Source organism: Squalius cephalus (assembly GCF_949319135.1).
Source record: "Squalius cephalus genome assembly, chromosome: 9".
Classification (NCBI taxonomy): Eukaryota; Metazoa; Chordata; class Actinopteri; order Cypriniformes; family Leuciscidae; genus Squalius; species Squalius cephalus.
The window spans coordinates 15,436,899-15,454,351 of record NC_137130.1 but is presented as its reverse complement, the minus strand read 5'-3'; the positions used below and the strand labels follow the sequence as shown (position 1 = coordinate 15,454,351).

General features: G+C 36.7%; 3 protein-coding genes across 5 annotated transcripts; 2 read left to right on the top strand and 1 right to left on the bottom strand.

The window, feature by feature from the left end:
* The first annotated feature begins 468 nt into the window (after positions 1–468).
* On the top strand, positions 469–4,234 carry LOC307164688 (uncharacterized protein). Of its 2 annotated transcripts, none has more exons than XM_079881734.1 (11): positions 469–616; positions 900–1,018; positions 1,162–1,206; positions 1,296–1,409; positions 1,487–1,624; positions 1,806–1,886; positions 1,990–2,124; positions 2,447–2,498; positions 2,660–2,683; positions 2,825–2,851; positions 2,974–4,234. In XM_079881734.1, exons 1-11 carry the CDS (start codon positions 598–600, stop codon positions 3,498–3,500), a joined length of 1,281 nt encoding a protein of 426 aa, XP_079737860.1. In that variant the 5' UTR covers positions 469–597; the 3' UTR covers positions 3,501–4,234. The 2 variants fall into 2 exon arrangements, with proteins under 2 accessions (XP_079737860.1, XP_079737859.1); XM_079881733.1 differs by having other exon boundaries at positions 479–616; positions 2,444–2,498.
* Positions 4,235–7,982: 3,748 nt separating this feature from the next.
* LOC307164690 (uncharacterized protein) lies at positions 7,983–12,885 on the top strand. Its single transcript, XM_079881736.1, has 9 exons — positions 7,983–8,743; positions 8,930–9,027; positions 9,144–9,191; positions 9,329–9,406; positions 9,801–9,929; positions 10,700–10,828; positions 10,908–11,036; positions 11,333–11,384; positions 11,604–12,885. The coding sequence occupies exons 1-9, from the start codon at positions 8,692–8,694 to the stop codon at positions 11,669–11,671; spliced, it is 783 nt and encodes a 260-aa protein (XP_079737862.1). The 5' UTR covers positions 7,983–8,691; the 3' UTR covers positions 11,672–12,885.
* A 318-nt stretch (positions 12,886–13,203) lies between these two features.
* Positions 13,204–16,426, bottom strand: gja8a (gap junction protein alpha 8 paralog a). Of its 2 annotated transcripts, XM_079880379.1 has the most exons (3): positions 16,373–16,421; positions 16,122–16,286; positions 13,204–15,481 (listed from the first exon to the last, which is right to left on the bottom strand). In XM_079880379.1, exon 3 carries the CDS (start codon positions 15,466–15,468, stop codon positions 13,303–13,305), a length of 2,166 nt encoding a protein of 721 aa, XP_079736505.1. In that variant the 5' UTR covers positions 15,469–15,481; positions 16,122–16,286; positions 16,373–16,421; the 3' UTR covers positions 13,204–13,302. The 2 variants fall into 2 exon arrangements, with proteins under 2 accessions (XP_079736505.1, XP_079736504.1); XM_079880378.1 differs by having other exon boundaries at positions 16,122–16,426.
* Between the last annotated feature and the right edge of the window lie 1,027 nt (positions 16,427–17,453).

Genomic DNA, 17,453 nt, shown 5'->3' with positions numbered 1-17,453 from the left:
CTTACTACATAAAGTATACTTAAAAATATACTTGAACATTACTTAAGTATACTTCATAAAATGAACTTGAAGTATACTTCTTTTTCGTAAGGGTAGTCATCTGTCTGGTTTCACTTCTCCTTATTTACACACACACACTCAGTCACAAGTTTTCCCTTGGTTTCGAACAGTACATTCTGTTCAAATGTTAGACTGTTAGATGTTAGAAACATGGTTAGTTTAATATACAGTTAAAAATTTCCATGACAATTGTCATTCTGCATTTTTACTTGTATACCATGTGACAACAGATAGCTTAGGAATGCAGTACTACTCATCTCAAAATAATACATAAAACAGATCACAGACATACAGACTGACATAGATGCAAATAACACCACAAACTGTACAAATCATGCATGCATGGGGAAACAAAACAGTGGGTGGATCAGTCACTGACACAAAAACAAACTTACAGGTTTCACTTTTGGTTCAGCAGGGCGGGGTCAGTATATAAATACATGCTGTACAAAAACAAGAACCCTTGTTCTTTCGACTGCAGTGACAGTCAAGGATGTGTTCACAAGAGCTCTTATTGGATTACTCTTTACATGAGATATGGCATTTGCAGCAGCTGGTATGCATTTTTTTTTTGCATATTCATCTTATATAGTGCTATAGGGAAATAAAAAATCTTCACTATTTTCTCAGACATTCTTTTGTATGGCAGGAATTTGGAATAGTGCAACAAATATTCAAAAGTATTCATATTAATGTGTGGCATCTTTGTTAACATCACTCATACAGCATGTTTCATGAGTTGTTTATAATGAATAGCTTTACCACACTGTGTCAACAGCGTTACTGTTTTATTTCCTGTTGCAGTTACTAAATTCATTGGCTGTCTATATATGTTGCAGAAGAAAAAAGCGCTGGAGTTACCTTTAGTGATGTTAGTCTCATGAAGACAAACATAAAGAAGAATAAAAGAGCTTCTGCATCATTCCCAATTATCAAGCCAGAATTGAGTGCTGCTGAGGTATAATGTCACAAACATCTTCTAGACAGTTTCTTTCTTTTTTTTAAAACAGTACCAAAATACCTTGTAGTTAGTTTCAACTTGATTTGTTGAAGGTGCATGGTGAATTAATATTTTGGGCATGTCCCTGTTTTTCCTGATAGAATGTTGTTAGAATATTCAAACAATTTGGGAAGGACTGTTACCAGGTAAACATATGCATGTAATATAAAATATTATTAATTATCTTTAGTTTAAGCCACTAGTATTTGCTTAATATGTAAAAATCTCTCTGTAGCGGTTCAACTTCAAAATACCAGCCACTGAAAGCATTCAGCAAAAAGACAACTCTCTTGATGAGTCAAAGGACATTATCAGAGACCTGGCTTCTGAACTGGACAGAGTGGTACAGGTAAACATTTGACATTATCATATTAATTTTCATATGAGTTTAACAGAAGTTTCAAATTATCTGCATTATGCCCACAGTCAAAGATGTTCTACTTGATGAATCGAAAGTTTAAAAAGAAAGGAACTAAAGAAGAGCCGGATGAACAGCAATATTATATTTTGCAATGGGCTGAAGATCTCGAGAACTCGCAGACAAAACAACTGGACAAGGAAGAGGTTTGGATTCACTTCTTTATGAGTGATTAGTTTCACAGAAATGTGATTATGTCCTAACCAGACATGATGCCATAAACTGATATGTGATAAGCAATACAAATATACCTGTTTTGAGAGTTTGTTTAGTTGTCAGTGGTATTTGTTTACTCTTTCGTTTCTTCTTTTTTGTTTGCTGCAACAGACCTGTTCAGAGCAGAGCAAATTTAACAAAGCAAAAAAAATCTTGTCTGACTGGTGTTGGAAACTGAAAGACATGGAACAGGTTTGTAACTGCATGTTTACGGATCCGAGGGATAAGATGTTTCTGTCACGCACAAGATTAAATTAGATATCTCAAATATCTTTCTGTCTCTTTCTGACTATAGAACTCAATATTTACAAAGAGGGAATGTGAAGAAACACTGAGTGATCTCCACAAAGAATGGAAACAGGGAGAGTCCAGCATACTCCCAGTAATGGACTGGATCATATGGACTGTACTACAGTCAGAAAGCTCTGAGGTAAAATTGATCATGATGAAAATGAAAATTGATCATGGAAAGAAATCAAGTATTGCTATATAACTGAGACAGTACTCCATGGCTTTTCAATATTTTGTTTGTAACTGAACATATCTAAATGCATAAGATTTCAACTGATGTTCTAAGCTTTCAATAAATGTCATACATTTTATGACTCGTGTTTATACTTAGAGAAACATATTATATTTGTTTGATTTGGCATTTTTTAATCATATTTTTTAAAAATCTATTATTTGTCACTTCAATCACATGAATGTAAAATATTAAAGAGTATTTGTGGTTTTATTGTTTTGTATCGAAGGATTCAATCCACAGACATTGGGTGAAGAGTAAACAGAGATCCACAAACGCAGGTGAAGATTACTTTGGTCTTTCCCACAGAGATTTTACATATAGTATTTTTATGCTGTTTTCATGCTGGAAAAAATTTGTCTCAGAGAATGATAAATTGCATTCAAACATATGTGTAAAAGGTTATGTCAATGTGTTTCCTTGTTGTCTTTTTTCCTCATAGTTGGATTACGCATTCCTAACCCAGGTATTTCCATTAGACTCACTGACTTTCATAAAATCATGGTTTCACTTTTAATTGCATTTTAATTTTTTGAAAAAAAAAAAAAATTGTGTTGATGCTCAATTTGGTTTAATGCTTAATCCAATGTTACTTTCATTTTTTCAGTTTGGAACTGGATTACAAAATCAACAGGTAAAGCTCAGCTGATATATAGCTTTAGAATCAAAAGATATAGGCCTACATGTAAATGTACTATACATTACTATATAGAGTTTAATTTAATAATTCAATATATTCTCATTTTGTTCTTGAAGCTGTTGTAATTCTGGATCCAAACACAGCCAACCCAGAACTACTAGTCTCTGAAGATGGAAAATCTTTGAGGGCAAAAGAATATGTTCATAATAACTGGAACGGGTTCCAAAGGAAGCGTTCTAAATTCGATGGCTGGACTTGTGTCCAAGCTAAAGAGGGTTATAATACAGGTAGCCATTACTGGGAGGTAGATGTGAAGAAAAAACATGAGTGGCGGGTGGGAGTCGTGAAGGAATCAGCTCCTCGTAATGGCTATGTCACCATGAACACAAAAGCAGGGTACTGGAATCTGCGTCTACAGCTGGGAACTTTGATGGCTTTGACTGAACCAGTCACTAAACTCAACATGCCAACACCCTCTAAGATAGGAGTTTATCTGGACATAGAGGAGGGCCACGTCTCCTTCTATGATGCTGAGAAAAGAAGACATATATACACATTTAACACAGACTTTAGTGAGACAGGGAACATTTACCCAATGTTTGGCACCATTGAGACAGGCAGAGCATTGGTGATTTCATCATAAAATGTATTTTCCAACATGTCTCAGAAGAGGAAGGCGTCATAGTAGGGTAAACGTCTATAGCAGTGAATTAGAGACTACATTAAATATATTTTTTTGTGTTCCCATCTGCTCAAATAGCAAAAGAAAAACGCCACGACTCTGTTTTCACAACTTTCAAAAACAGTAAAAAAAAAAATAGAGAGAGATTGATGAAAGAGAGAAAGATGTCAACTTTGTCACAGCCGCTGCATGTGTTAGAAACACCCTCACAGCAGCGTTAACTAGTTTTGTTGTAATATAATACAAATATATTGCTATAGGCGTAATGTTTTTTTATTATGACAGTATGTGGCAACATGTACGTTAAAAGTGCATCTTCTGCAATAAACGATGAAATTACGATACTCTTACATGTTACTCTTGCACTTCAAAAGACTGTAAATTTTGTTTGTATTTTTGTATTTTCAAATGACAAATTGCTTGTAAAAAATACTTTTTTTCACAGCAGTATTTTGTATTTTATTTAAATACATTTGATGAGTAAGTATTTGTAATTTGTAATTAAATACGTTTTAATGTATTTGTGCCCATCTCTGTATGTGCACACTATCATGTTATTCTTGTTTGTTCATTAAAGAAGTTCTGTCTGTTTTTTGGCTTACTCGCGCACCAATAGCTCTATCATGTGTTTTATCTTATTAAAAGTCAACCAACAGTTCTGCTGTATTAAATAGCCAGTCACAATTACTTCTTGTTTCTTAATGAAGACCTTCTACTATTTAGCCTACATGAGTATAACCGCTAACGCATCCATGTTTCAGCTGCTGTAATTGTTTACACAACTTCCAAAAACTCTTCCCACCATTGTATATTATATTACCTACTGTTTCAGAATTGAGATTATAATGGGGGATTTTTTTCATGATTAGGCCAATGGCCTATTAAATGTAAAAAGAAAATTATGGGCTATTTTTTTATTTTATTTGTAACTTATATGTGACATTAGGAAGAGGTTATCTACCCTCGTGCTATTATAGTTCAAACCATCAGGGAGTTATGCAAAATATGTGTAACCTCTAGTCTCACTACAAGGCAGAGGGAATTCTGACATAGAAAACTCGTTACAGTATATAATTGGTTCTTTGACTCACATTTAATTGAAAACAATTATTAATAGAGCATTTTTCTCTTTTAGCACAGATACAAAGTGGGAGTAAAAACTATTTACAAAAAGCTGTAATTACATGTAAAATAAAACTATAATATTTTGGGGAAATGTAGGCTATTTTAGGGACTTTAGAGCTTGAAGTAAAATTTCAAATTTGCTAAGACATAGCCAGAAGGAGATGCGTCACCTATACGATTCATCATGACATAGTTTTTTTCTGTAACACACATTGACTGAGACAATTCAGAGGTTTACTGTTATGAACATTCAGTTATTTTGATCTTAGATTTTCATGGACGTTTAGTTTGTTTTATCAGTCACACATGTTCTCCTTTTTTATTTAGTTTCCCGCCACTTATTAGTTACTATGGAGATTAATTAATCATCACAGGTGTTCATACCCTGACTATTGAAAACACACAATTCAAGTTCAATTAATCGAGTTGAATTAATGTAACCTTCTGTCATTTTTACTCTTCAAAGTGTACACTTGCAGGTGTTTATTATAGCCTAATTCATTTACTGTTAGGCCCATTAAATAATAATAAGGATAAACAGTATCTAAAAAGTATATAATTATCTAACATCCGTCTAATTAAAAAATAACCTCAAAACATAACATAAATGGGGGAATGGGATATCTATAGCCTATCTAGCATAGATTTTTTTTTTTTCAGAACGTCGGCTAGCCTACTAACAAATCTCTTCCCACTCTCAATATTTTTTACCAGTTTATTTGTCATATTCATTTGTATGCATAGACCAACAGAATTCCGGTAGGCTATAGGCCTACTATCCATTTCCTTTGTATTTGCCTCAAAAACGTCAATATTCATCAAATTGGTGATGACTGCATGTGTTGACTTCAACGAGAGGGGAAATAATTTGGCAGGGGGTCGAAATTCGGCACAACACCGGGACAGTGGGCCTACAGAGTAGACGATCGTATGTCCAAGTCCCCCACACCCCACCACTACTGGTGAAAATGAAAGAAAAAAAAAAATGTCACGTGATTTCATGCAAATCACTTGACAGCAAAGAGGGAAGATACTGGCCCTGTCCCAAATGGCACACTTCATGTGCACTTTCGGTCTTGTGGACTTATAATGGCTGACGCGTGCGCGTGTCCGTTACATTTTTTACAGTCTATGGTCCGTTAAGTCCGTGAGACCGCAGTGTGTCCCATTTGTCATTTTTAGATCTCAGAACTAAGGGTGCTTGCGAGCGCCCCCATGTGGTCGATTTGCAGGTCGATTTGCATCACATTTATTTCTAGAACACAGTTCCAGTAGTGGGATTGAATGTGTGATTGAATAAGTGCACTCAGTAATGTCCACAATGGTTTTGGCCACCCAAATGGCTGTTCCCTCAAAGAGTGCACTATTTAAAGTTTTTTTGGCTTTTAGTATGAATAGGTTAGCCTTATTGTTATCTATAAGCTAGTGTGCTCCAAAACAATGACTAAATTCACATTTAGAAGACCAAACCCAACGTTGAAAATGAAAACCAGGTTGATGTCAGAATCCAACATCAGATTAACGTTAATCTCCAATGTTGGACCACTGTCTATGTGTTGGACAGACGTTCCAACCAAAATCCAATGTCGGATGCTGACGTCAATATGACGTCGGGTTTCTGACGTCAACCCGACTTTCATTTCCAACCAAAATGCAACCCCTGACTAATGTTACTACTTTCTACTCAAGGAAATTGACAGAAATGTAGTGGAGTAAAATGTAGTGGAGTAAAAAGTACAATATTTGTCTTTCAAATGTAGTGAAGTTAAAGTAAAAAGTTTCCAGAGAAAATAGTACTCAAGTAAAGTACAGATACTCAAAAAGTATACTTAAGTACAGTACTCAAGTAAATGTACTTTGTTACTGTCCACCTCTGATCCTACGCTGTCTATCAGGACAAGCATGGGGAGCAAGCAGGGCATCTTTACAAAATATATATTGGGCACTAATGAGGTCTGTCTTTGATTATGGGTGTATAGCATATATGTCATCAGCAGAGTCTAATATCAAAGCATTGGATGTTATGCAAGCTCAGGCTCTAAGTATATGTAGTGGATCTTTTAAAACATCCCCAGTGTCTTCTATGCAAGTGGAAATGGGTGAGATGCCTTTGAGGATCAGAAGGGTACAACTGATGTTAGCATACTGGGTTAATGTGAAGGGACAAGTTGATAGCCACCCAGCTAAAGCTATCTTAAAAGACTGCTGGGAACATAGTAAGTCCAATTACAGAAGGTTTGGGTGGATTGGCGATGTGAAAGCTGAGAATATAGGGTTACATAAGTTACTGTACTGTTCAACAGTTTCAGTCCCTCCTATTCCTCCATGGTTTTTCCCTATACCAGATGTAGATTTAGGCATTCATAAGGAAATCAAAAATAAATCAAAGGAAGTAGCAGTGAGGGATATTGTTAAATATTATCTGGATATGCATTTTTCTGACCATACATGCATATTTACAGATGGTTCCAAGGATCCAAAGACAGGACACGCTGGGTCAGCAGTATAGGCTATTCCAAAGAATGGGGTAATATGTCAGGAAAGAATAACAGATAATTTATCAGTATACACAACAGAGCTGGTTGCAATTTTGTTGGCCTTGGAATGGGTAGAGGGAAATGATTTAAATAACTCAGTGATTATATCTGATAGTTATCTAGGAAATCTATAAGAAATTATATAATTCATAAAATTTGTATGGTTTTGTATAAGTTAAATGCAAAGGATTTAAAACATTTTCTTTGGGTACCTGCACATGTTGGAGTGAAAGGGAATGAGGAGGTTGATAAACTTGCAAAACAAACACTGAAACACAATAGAATATTACAAGTTCCATATAGCTCCATATAGTCCCATAAATCTGAAGCTAAAATGTTCATTAAAGCATATGCAAGATCAACATGGCAGGAGTTTTGGGTGGATCATGATAATGGGAGACATTTATATAATATACAACCAGAAGTGGATATAGGAAGGACAGAGTGTAGGAGTAGAAGAGAGGAAAGTATAATTACACGGTTAAGAATAGGACACACAGGGCTCAATTCTTCATTGAAGATAATAGGGAAACATCCAACAGGGAAATGCCAACATTGTAGTCATTTAGAAACTGTAGAGCATATTTTATTTCATTGCACAAAGTACAGCCAAGAAAGAAACCAGCTTTTGCAGTCTCTCAGAATGGTCAATCAGAATAATTTTACAATGCAAGGTTTATTAGGGAAAACATCCAGTAACATTTATCACTTTGTTATTAAGTTTCTGAGAGAGACAGACTTAGCCAAAAGGATTTAATTTTTTTTTTTTAGTTAAGTTCCTGATTCACACTGCAGCCCAGTCGGTGGCGGTAATGCACCGTTAAATTGGTTTGCCAACTGCCATAAAAAACAAAAGTAGAAGAAGAAGAAGATTGGGAATTTTTGAAAGCTCGCTGTTCTAATGGTGCGTTCAAGTCCTCCTGGGAAGTTCGTACGTACGAGGTGGGAAGTCGTGCTTACAACGGCATGTGCGTTCAAGTCACTTTCGTCGGAGCAAGATGGCGGAGTACTTTCTCTTTATTAATTACACAAAAATACAGTAAGGTTCTTAAACTCTTGTTCTAGAAAATGAAGAACAAAGAAATGTGCATCAGGTGTAGGCTACTTTGTATTTTTATGTTTTTAATTAATTTAGGAAGTCACTGCCAGCTCATCGTTACATGTTGCATTGTTATATTATAATACTATCATATTCTGTGTTGGCGATTAGCTAACTGCGCTGTAAATAGAAAAGCTAAAAAGCTAAATAGGCCTACCATTACGTATTGTGTGTATTCTGCCATGTTAATCACTGACACGCCCCCAACTCGTAAAGATCGGAGCTTAGAGAAAATCCCGAGCTCCCCAGCACTGGTATTACGACATTGTGGTGGCGTTCAAGTGCGTTCAACTCGTAAATACGATACGAGATGACTTGAACGCACCATAACCAACCTATTCAGTCAGCAGCTTATGTTCCGAAGTGTTTCCCAAGGAGTACCCGAACAACTATGAGGACTTTATCAAATCTCATTCAAAACCTGGAGGAATCGCCTAGAAACGGTAAACCAATAAAGCATACAGATAATTAAAACGTACGGATAAAAAATATATAATGTATTTGTAATGTAATGATCTGAGTGATGGAGATATGTTCATTTAAGCCGAACTGTCATTCAGTTCGTTTTAGTTGTATGCTGTAGCTTGCAGATTATTTACATGCTATAATATGTGTGACTTCTTTTAAAGGACATGATGTCATGTGGGAAACTAATATTCATTCGAAGATTGTTGAGATAAAATATGATTGTATGTCTGAACCGTTCACAAAACCACACTTGTCACTGGTAAGTTTTCATCACGAAACAATTTATATAAAACCAACAATGCACTTCTGGGTTCAATATTTATATACGCTATTACTGAATATTTCTGTCACACTGTATGTGTTATTTTATAACAGGTAATCAAGAGGATGATGATGCTTACATTAGGAATAGGATCATCAAAGGTAAAATTTCATCTTTAAAAATACTCAGGTTAATTTGTTAAATTAGCCTAAACATACAATCTTCATCATGACTGCTATGTTTTGAAGGACAAATCATACATGGACAAGCCTGTGTCTATGTCTTTGTATCCACACAGAAACAAACAATAACGTTGGACACCTTTAAACACATTACAACAGACCTGGCAACGCAGCTAGATAGAGTCACAACAAAGGTACATTACTAATTGTTACTGTTGGTACGTTTGTTTTAGACATTTTATCCAATTAGATCATCTCTTGACATGCCTTGACATGCCTCAATCCCTGTCTCATTTCAAAGGCTGCATGAGTCAATGATGATGCCTCATTTCAGTAAAGTAACCATTACATTCTAAAGTCATAATGAAATGATAACAATTTACACTTCACAAGGAATAACAGGCAATTTTATAATGGTTAGGCTACTTTTGTGAAATAAGACATGATCCTACCTTAATGACATATGCGGCTGAGAAATGCACATTTGAAATGAGACAGCTAATTGATGAGCAATTGAGAGATCATCTACATTATCATTCTTATGTCTAGACACAGAGTGAGTAAGTTTTGCTACTATTTCTATTATAGGTTTTTGGAAAATCACAAGCTTACAATGTGGTGGATGACTTGAGTTTGGAGGAGTGTGAAGTTTTCATTGTCAGATGGTCTGAGGAGCTGAAGTGTTTGCGTGCAAAATACAGAAGGCACCAAGGCAAGGTAAAAGTGACTCAATATCTGTTTGTAACTACACACAGGGTCCAAATTTAAAGCCTTAGAAATTGCCAAATGCGAGTAAAAATATTTTGATCAGGAAATAAAAAGCTGATGGGCCTGTTACTTTATCAGGAAATGCTACAGTCTGTTTAATCTTGCATGACTCCAACAAAGATTAGCTTCTAAAAAAATCTAAATGTTACAGCGAAACCGCGAAATGTCACATTCCATTCCAATATACATATTCCAAGGAAGAAACACCAACACTTCACACCTACCTACATAATATTTCCATATAATTTTGAATATATTTGAATTGATGATTTGTTAATCAGCTGCAAAATGTAGATATGTGCTTTTATTTGCACATTTCTTTCCATGAAGTAAAGGAGAATGAGAAGGAAACCAGATAGGTTATCAGGGTTAGGGTGTTTCAATAACTAGGCTAGTCCCTTTGGTTCATTATACTGTTGGTAACAGCTTATAGTTTATGATCTTCATAGGTATGGTCATGTTGGTGTCGTCTACTGCTGCTGGTGAACTCCATAAAGGCCAGTGTGGTGTTTCATGTACTTGCGTCAACAGTATAAAGAGACTATACAGAAAGCTATCAGAACCATGAGAAAACATTCATTCGAACCTAATGCCTTGAATAATCAATCAGTCTCTGATGTAGAGATATAAGACATGCATTATGCAAATTGCAAGTATTGCAGATACAACAAAAAGATTGTTAAAAGGCAGTTTATGTTAAAATATTTCTATTTCATCAGATTTCCAATGTTAAGAAATGCAGAAGGAGTCTGGAAGGCCTAAACACCAGAGATCATCAAGTTCAGAAACTGACAGAAGCTCATAAAGATTTTCACTGGTTTATTTATATTTTGAAGTCACTTCCAAAGGTTAGTCATGATAAAAAAGCTTTATTACTTGATCATACTGTCTGCCTTGTTAATATTCTCTTTTTTTTTTTTGGTTTAGTCCTCAGTGTGTCAAGAAGGATGTGCTATAGTAGAGCTGTTGAATCTTTACAGACTGTGGAAGAAAGGTCAGCTGATCAGCATGCTTCCTATCATGGACTTTATCATGAAGACACTACTCAAGGAAAAGGTATCATGCTGAGATCATGTTTCTCTTTTGTTTGTCCTCTTGTTTATATGCTACTCCACCATTATAATCATCCATATGTGTAAAATTGTTTATAAGCCTTGTTTCACTCTTCCATTTCATATATAACTTAAAATCAAAAGCAACTCTGCTTTTATTGGGTGACTAGATCTTAGGGTCCTTCCTATTAGATTTGACTGGCATTCGAAAACCATATAGAACTGACCCTAACCCATCTGGAGTTGCAGATGGTGGCATAAATGATCTATGTAAATAACTCTTGGTTTCTATGTTTTTAGGATTCCGTTTTGAAACAGAGGCTTCAACATAGATCAGCATTGATGGAAACAGGTGGGGATTTTGCATTTACATGCGTAGAATTTACCTAGGAATGTGGAGTTGCTGGTTTTTTTTGTAAGCACATATGGTAAGTTGTGCATTTATAAGAAAAGGCAAAGAGATATCACTTTCTATATGACATTACATTCCCGTAAAATTCCAAAACATGTCTCCCATTACTTTATTTTTCAAATTTCTAACTATTTCTAATTCTCCGTCTCTCCATTTTAGGTTCATATGTACCACTGGAATTTAAACTACATCTTCTTAAAGACTTGATTATGAAATTCTCACTTTAGCATTAATGTACCACCTCTGTGATCAAACTGAATGACAGCTCTCAAGGAATGGGAACATGAGTGAGCCAAGAACCATCACAAACAATAGTAACAAACTTAGTTTGCACAAAAAGCCTTTACAAGCTGCTTGGAAGAACTATTATATACAGCTGCTGTGTAGCTAATGGAATGAGACAACAAAGGACATTTCCTCGACTGGAGGTTAGGCACTGATGAAAAGTCTTAACAGTTTACAGCTAGTAGTTTGGCAAATTAGACAAGGGTAAATTAAATAGGTCAGAAAATTATTTTGATAGTGAAAAAGTTAATTGTCAATGCAAAATCACATGATGTATTAATAAATGAAAATATTTTTAAACATTTGTTTACTTCATGTATGTGGTTTTTTTAATCTTCCCAGATTGGCCTGTATGACGAGGTACTTTCAGTTTCTCTTTTGGGACTGTGGTTGTTCATTGTTGTCTGTGTATTTTCAGAAGGGTTTAATTAAATAAATACAAATAAATATATTTGGCCACTAGAGGTCATAGAAGGTTCGTTTCTCAGTGTTGTCCTTGAAGTGAACGGTCATACCTTTTCTGCAGATATAATTTAGTCTTTCTACATTTTAAAATAAATGATGTCTCAGGTTAGGTGAAAAGCTTTATCCTGCACAACAGACAAACACAGGGCTCTTTAGTCATCACTCGTTGTAGTATCTTTATTATCAGATAAAATCGTGACATATAAACCATTAAAGGATCATTGTATCTGGTGAGAGGTATTGCACACAGCATAAAATGATTGTTATAAATCGTTTTTAAATTATACAGTCCATCTAAATTATGGAACTATCATTTTAAAAAACTCTTTTTAATTGACTTGAACACCATTGGTAGTAGCAATTCAGAACAACTCAAAAAAGGATGTGGATGTTATGCACAAATTGGTGGATTTATAAACAATAACACAATTATTTCTATGGCCCAGGATCAGCATGTAACAATAAATGGCAAATGTATAGATAAACATAACTATTAAACACAACCGACAGTTAAGGCATAAATTGAGAATGTGAGATTATTTACTCCCTGTGACTATCCCTGTGGATTTGTAATAAATGCTATGAAAAAATTGTACAAATCAAGAATTGCTATTTTTTTTTATTGTTGTTTGTTTTTTGCTTGTATTCTTTATCCTACATTTTCTATCTTCAAAACAAATGTTTAACATTTAAAAAAAAAAAGAATTATAAATGTGTTAGGAAAATATGTCTTTAATACTTCTCACAGTGAGAAATTAGCTACTTTTTAGAAAGTGGCTAATGTTTATACTTTTACTGTATAAGCTATTCATATGATTTTTTTTTTCAGTTTCTTTTGCATTGCTTTTAAGATTAACTTGTGTGAAAATGTATCATCTAGAACAGGAGTTTTTCAAACTTGGATCTGGGACACCTAGGGTACCACAGAGGTGCTTATACATGAAAATACATAGCTGCCTTTATACTTCAGTATAAAGAGGAGCATCATTTGGCATCTGATTCTGAAAACTCCTGATCTAGAAAACATGCATGTATGCTGGTCCACCTGATAATGTGGCACTAGAGAAATTTGGAATCAAAGAATTTGATTAAGTTTCTGTTTGGTCAGTCATATAGTTAGATCATCCGACCTGGCTCTGCTGCTCCCTTTGCTAAGACGACTTAATGATCTTGTTTCCTCTGTTGTCTCTAGTTCCAGAGCTATAAGTGGAACATCCATCACCTCCTCTATGGCCTCCAAGGCTTTTGATTTTTCAGAACACTCCTCCTTCTCAGGGCCCCCAGTTTCCACAGAGTCTTCTTCTTTCTCATCCCCCTCCCTAGAGCCTTTCAACTCCTCTGGATCCTCTATCTCTAATGATACCCCATCCTTTCCAAAAGTTTTCTCCTGTATAGTCTCAACTGAAAGTCCTAGAGCTTTATCTAGAACTTCCTCACCTGTATTGAATGCAGTCTCAATAGGTCTATTCTCATTTAGATTTTCTAAAATGTCATCCTTACCCATCCTTACATCTTCTAGAGCACAACTTCTTCCTGCATCCACTAAATCCTCTAGAGCACCACCCTTTCCGACATTATCTACATCTTCTAAAGTTCCACCCACCCCTGTGTCTACTTCATCCCTTTGAACTCCATCCCCTTCTGTATCTTCTACATCCCCCTGAGCTTTGTCCTTTCCCAAATCCACTTCATCGCCAATGGGCTCTATGTCAGATACATTTGACCCTACAACCTCCCCTAAAGCCTCAGACTTTTGTTCCCCCAAATCTCCAGCAATCTTCTCATCATCTAAAGTTTTTACCTCCTCCAAAATGTCCTCATTTACAAAAGGCTCAATCTCACAAAGTTCTCTCTCTTCATCAGACGCCCCAATTTCTGTCCCTTCCTCTACCACATCAGGTAAACTCTCTTCTTCTCTTAACCCCTTGTCCTTATAGGTGTTATCCTCCTTTCCCCCAAATTCCTGTGAGATTTCATTCTCTTCAGCTCCTGAAAAGTTTTCCTCTTGTGTTGGCTCAGCATCTACTAAACTCTTTTTCACGGACTTTTCCTCAGTTGCCTCTCTACTGGCCAGTTCTCTTAGATCTAAATCCAGACTCTCCTCAAGTGATATTAAATATGTTTCCTCCACACTTTCTCCCTCTGATCGCTCCTCCAGTACTTCTGGTAAAGCTGTCTGAGTCTTTAAGCTGTCTACCTCATCTCCTTCCCGAAGTAGCTGCTCTGGTGGGAGCTCTGATAGTGTCTCTGTGACCTGAACGAAGGAGGGTCGAGTCTCATCGCAAATGATTGTCTCCTCTACAGGTGGAGCGGTTGGCATAACCGCCTCCTGACTCCTTTTCTGCTCCTTCTCCAGTTGAGGTGAGAAGAACTGTCCCTCTTCCATACCGACCTCAGCTAGTGGATATATGTGTGCAACCTCGTCTATCTTCTCCTCTTCAAGGTGTCTATAGCCTTTGCGTTTTTGGACAGGGGTGTTTAAGAGAAACGGTAAGCTTCTCTCCGGTGGTCCAAGAGGTTCCAACTGTGCAGGAGCTGGTCGATGGAACACAAAGCGGATCTTCTTCAAGCCAAGGTGGCTGATCTCCACAAAGTTGAGGAACAATGAAACGCAAGCAACTGCCAGCATGAAAATGATGAAGATAGTCTTTTCGGTGGGCCGGGAGACGTAGCAGTCCACTGTGTTTGGGCACGGCCAACGACTGCACTGGTACAGTGGCAGGATGCGGAACCCGTAGAGGAAGTATTGTCCGACCACAAAGCCTACTTCAAACAGAGCTTTGAAGATGATATGGCAGATATAGGTGCAAAGCAAGGTTCCCTCGAGTCTGAATTTTTTGCTACTCTTCGTGCTGGTCTCCTTGGTGGTGCGAACACTTCCCTGATCCGTCGCTAGGGGAAGACGCTCCTCACCTATTTCCTGTTGGTGGCTAACCTCAGCCTCTTCACGCTCCTTGCGCTTCTCCTCCATGTGAATGTAATGGACAGCATGGCCGACGTATACAAGCGAAGGTGTGGATACAAAAATGATCTGTAACACCCATAGACGGATGTGAGAGATCGGAAAGGCCTCGTCGTAACACACGTTCTCACAACCTGGCTGCTTAGTGTTACAAATGTAATCAGACTGCTCGTCTCCCCAGACAAACTCGGCAGCCGTGCCCAGAATTAAGATGCGGAAAATGAACAGCACCGTGAGCCAAACGCGGCCAATCACAGTGGAGTGCTCGTTCACTTCCTCCAAAATATTACCCAAGAAGCTCCAGTCTCCCATGGTTGTATATTAGCTGTGTACAAGAAAGACAAATTGGAATTAGGGAGAAACTAGATGACACAAGTGTCAGTAGCACTTTATTTTACAGTCTTGTTCCCATGTACATACTATGTACTTATTATAGTAATTGAAATAACTGGGTAATTACTAAGTACTAACCCTGAACCTACCCATAAACCTAACCTTAACCCATCTAGTAACCTTATATTACCCAGCACTCTCATAGGTAAGTACACATGAGTGCAAATACTGTTAAAATAAAGTGCAACCCAAGTGTCTTTTACATTATCCAGTGATGCATAATAAGCCTGCATAATACATACATAATATACACTTGATGGTTTTTATACAGCGTTTTCAAAATATAGTTCGTGATATCACAAAAAATACTTTCCAAGTGTACCTTCTCACTAATCTTTAAACCTTTTTAAACAAAACTAGACTGAACTGACCATTTACAAACAGGACCAGGAAACAACTGTAAGACTCAGATATGCCATTGCCAAAACACATCACCAATGGGCTCACATTCAACAATCTAAGCCATCTGCACATCTTAGACATAAGAAAACAATTTTAAAAGACAAAAACTATACATATACAAGCTATTGCATTAAAAGGAGAGCCAATGTGAATTTAGCTCAAACGGTCACCTTTGCACAGTGGTGGATTCAATGCAGTCCAGTTCTGTCCGTTGCTCCTGGTGCCCTACGGGGCGAATTGAACTCCTGTCCCCCAGTCACCCAAACTCAGTCCTCGTCCTTGTCGCACCACTGAGCAGATGTGAGCGAATGGACTATGATGGCTGCTTTTCATGCCTGCCGTAGAGTTTAAGCTGCTAACTAGATGCCCTTTATGCACCAGACCACGAGTGTTGATGCAGAAGACAATAGGATCAACAGACCCGCAGCCAGAGGGGCCAGAGGGACAGGACACCATCCACAGGCCCAAACCAAGAGCACACGCTAAAAAATAAATAAAATAAAACTGGGGCATGAGGTCCACAGCAATGGCCAACTTCATCATGATATAAATGCTGTAAGGATGTATCAGATGATGAAAACTGAAAACAGAGAACAGAAAAATCTGTGTTCAAACTTCCTGTTCCATTTACTTTAAATAATATAAAATGCATAGTAGAAGTGCCAGTAAAAACATTAGCATTGTTACTAAAAATTTAGCTGTCAAATAAATGCTGTTTTTTAACCTTCTATTTCAAAGAATTCAGAACACAAAGATTGATTTACACAGAAAAATGTACACAAAGATATTAAGCAGCAGAACTGCTTTCACCATCGATAATAATAAGAAATACTTCTTGCTTACCAAATCAGCATATTAGAATAATTTCTGAAGGATCATGTGACACTGAAGACAGGGGTAATGACGCTGCTGAAAGATTCAGCTTTGCAATCACAGGAATACATTTAAAAACTTTTTTTTTCAAAAAATATTGAAATATAAATTATTTTAAATTGTAATAATATTTCACAACATTACTTTTTTTTTTTTTACTGTATTTTTGACCAAATAAATGCAGCCTTGGTGACCAAGGAGATATTTCTTTCAAAACAGTTTTTGAATGCTGGCAGAAAACAGAGAAAGTGAAAAATGAAATCTGTTTTATGATCCATGTACAGCATTGAGAACTGGGAAACTGTGCCACAAACTTCATGACATGGTTGCTCGTGTTAAGCGGAGCAGCATTTTGGTATTACAGTGTTTGTATTTCACTGTATGAGTGGGGTACACACAGTAAATTATCCACCCACAAATCTTCAACAAAATGTTGCTGCACTCTAAGCCAAAAGACCTTATGACAACAGAGATATTTCAAAAACAGACAGCCTTAGGAAATGGTGATAATAAAGCATTTGGGCACACACATGCAGGAAAGCTGGGTGTTGGAGGTATAAGGTTTAATGGTTTTGTGATAACGGGGCAACAGTGCAGCGCAATGGCAAATTTATGATATCGGCCAGGAA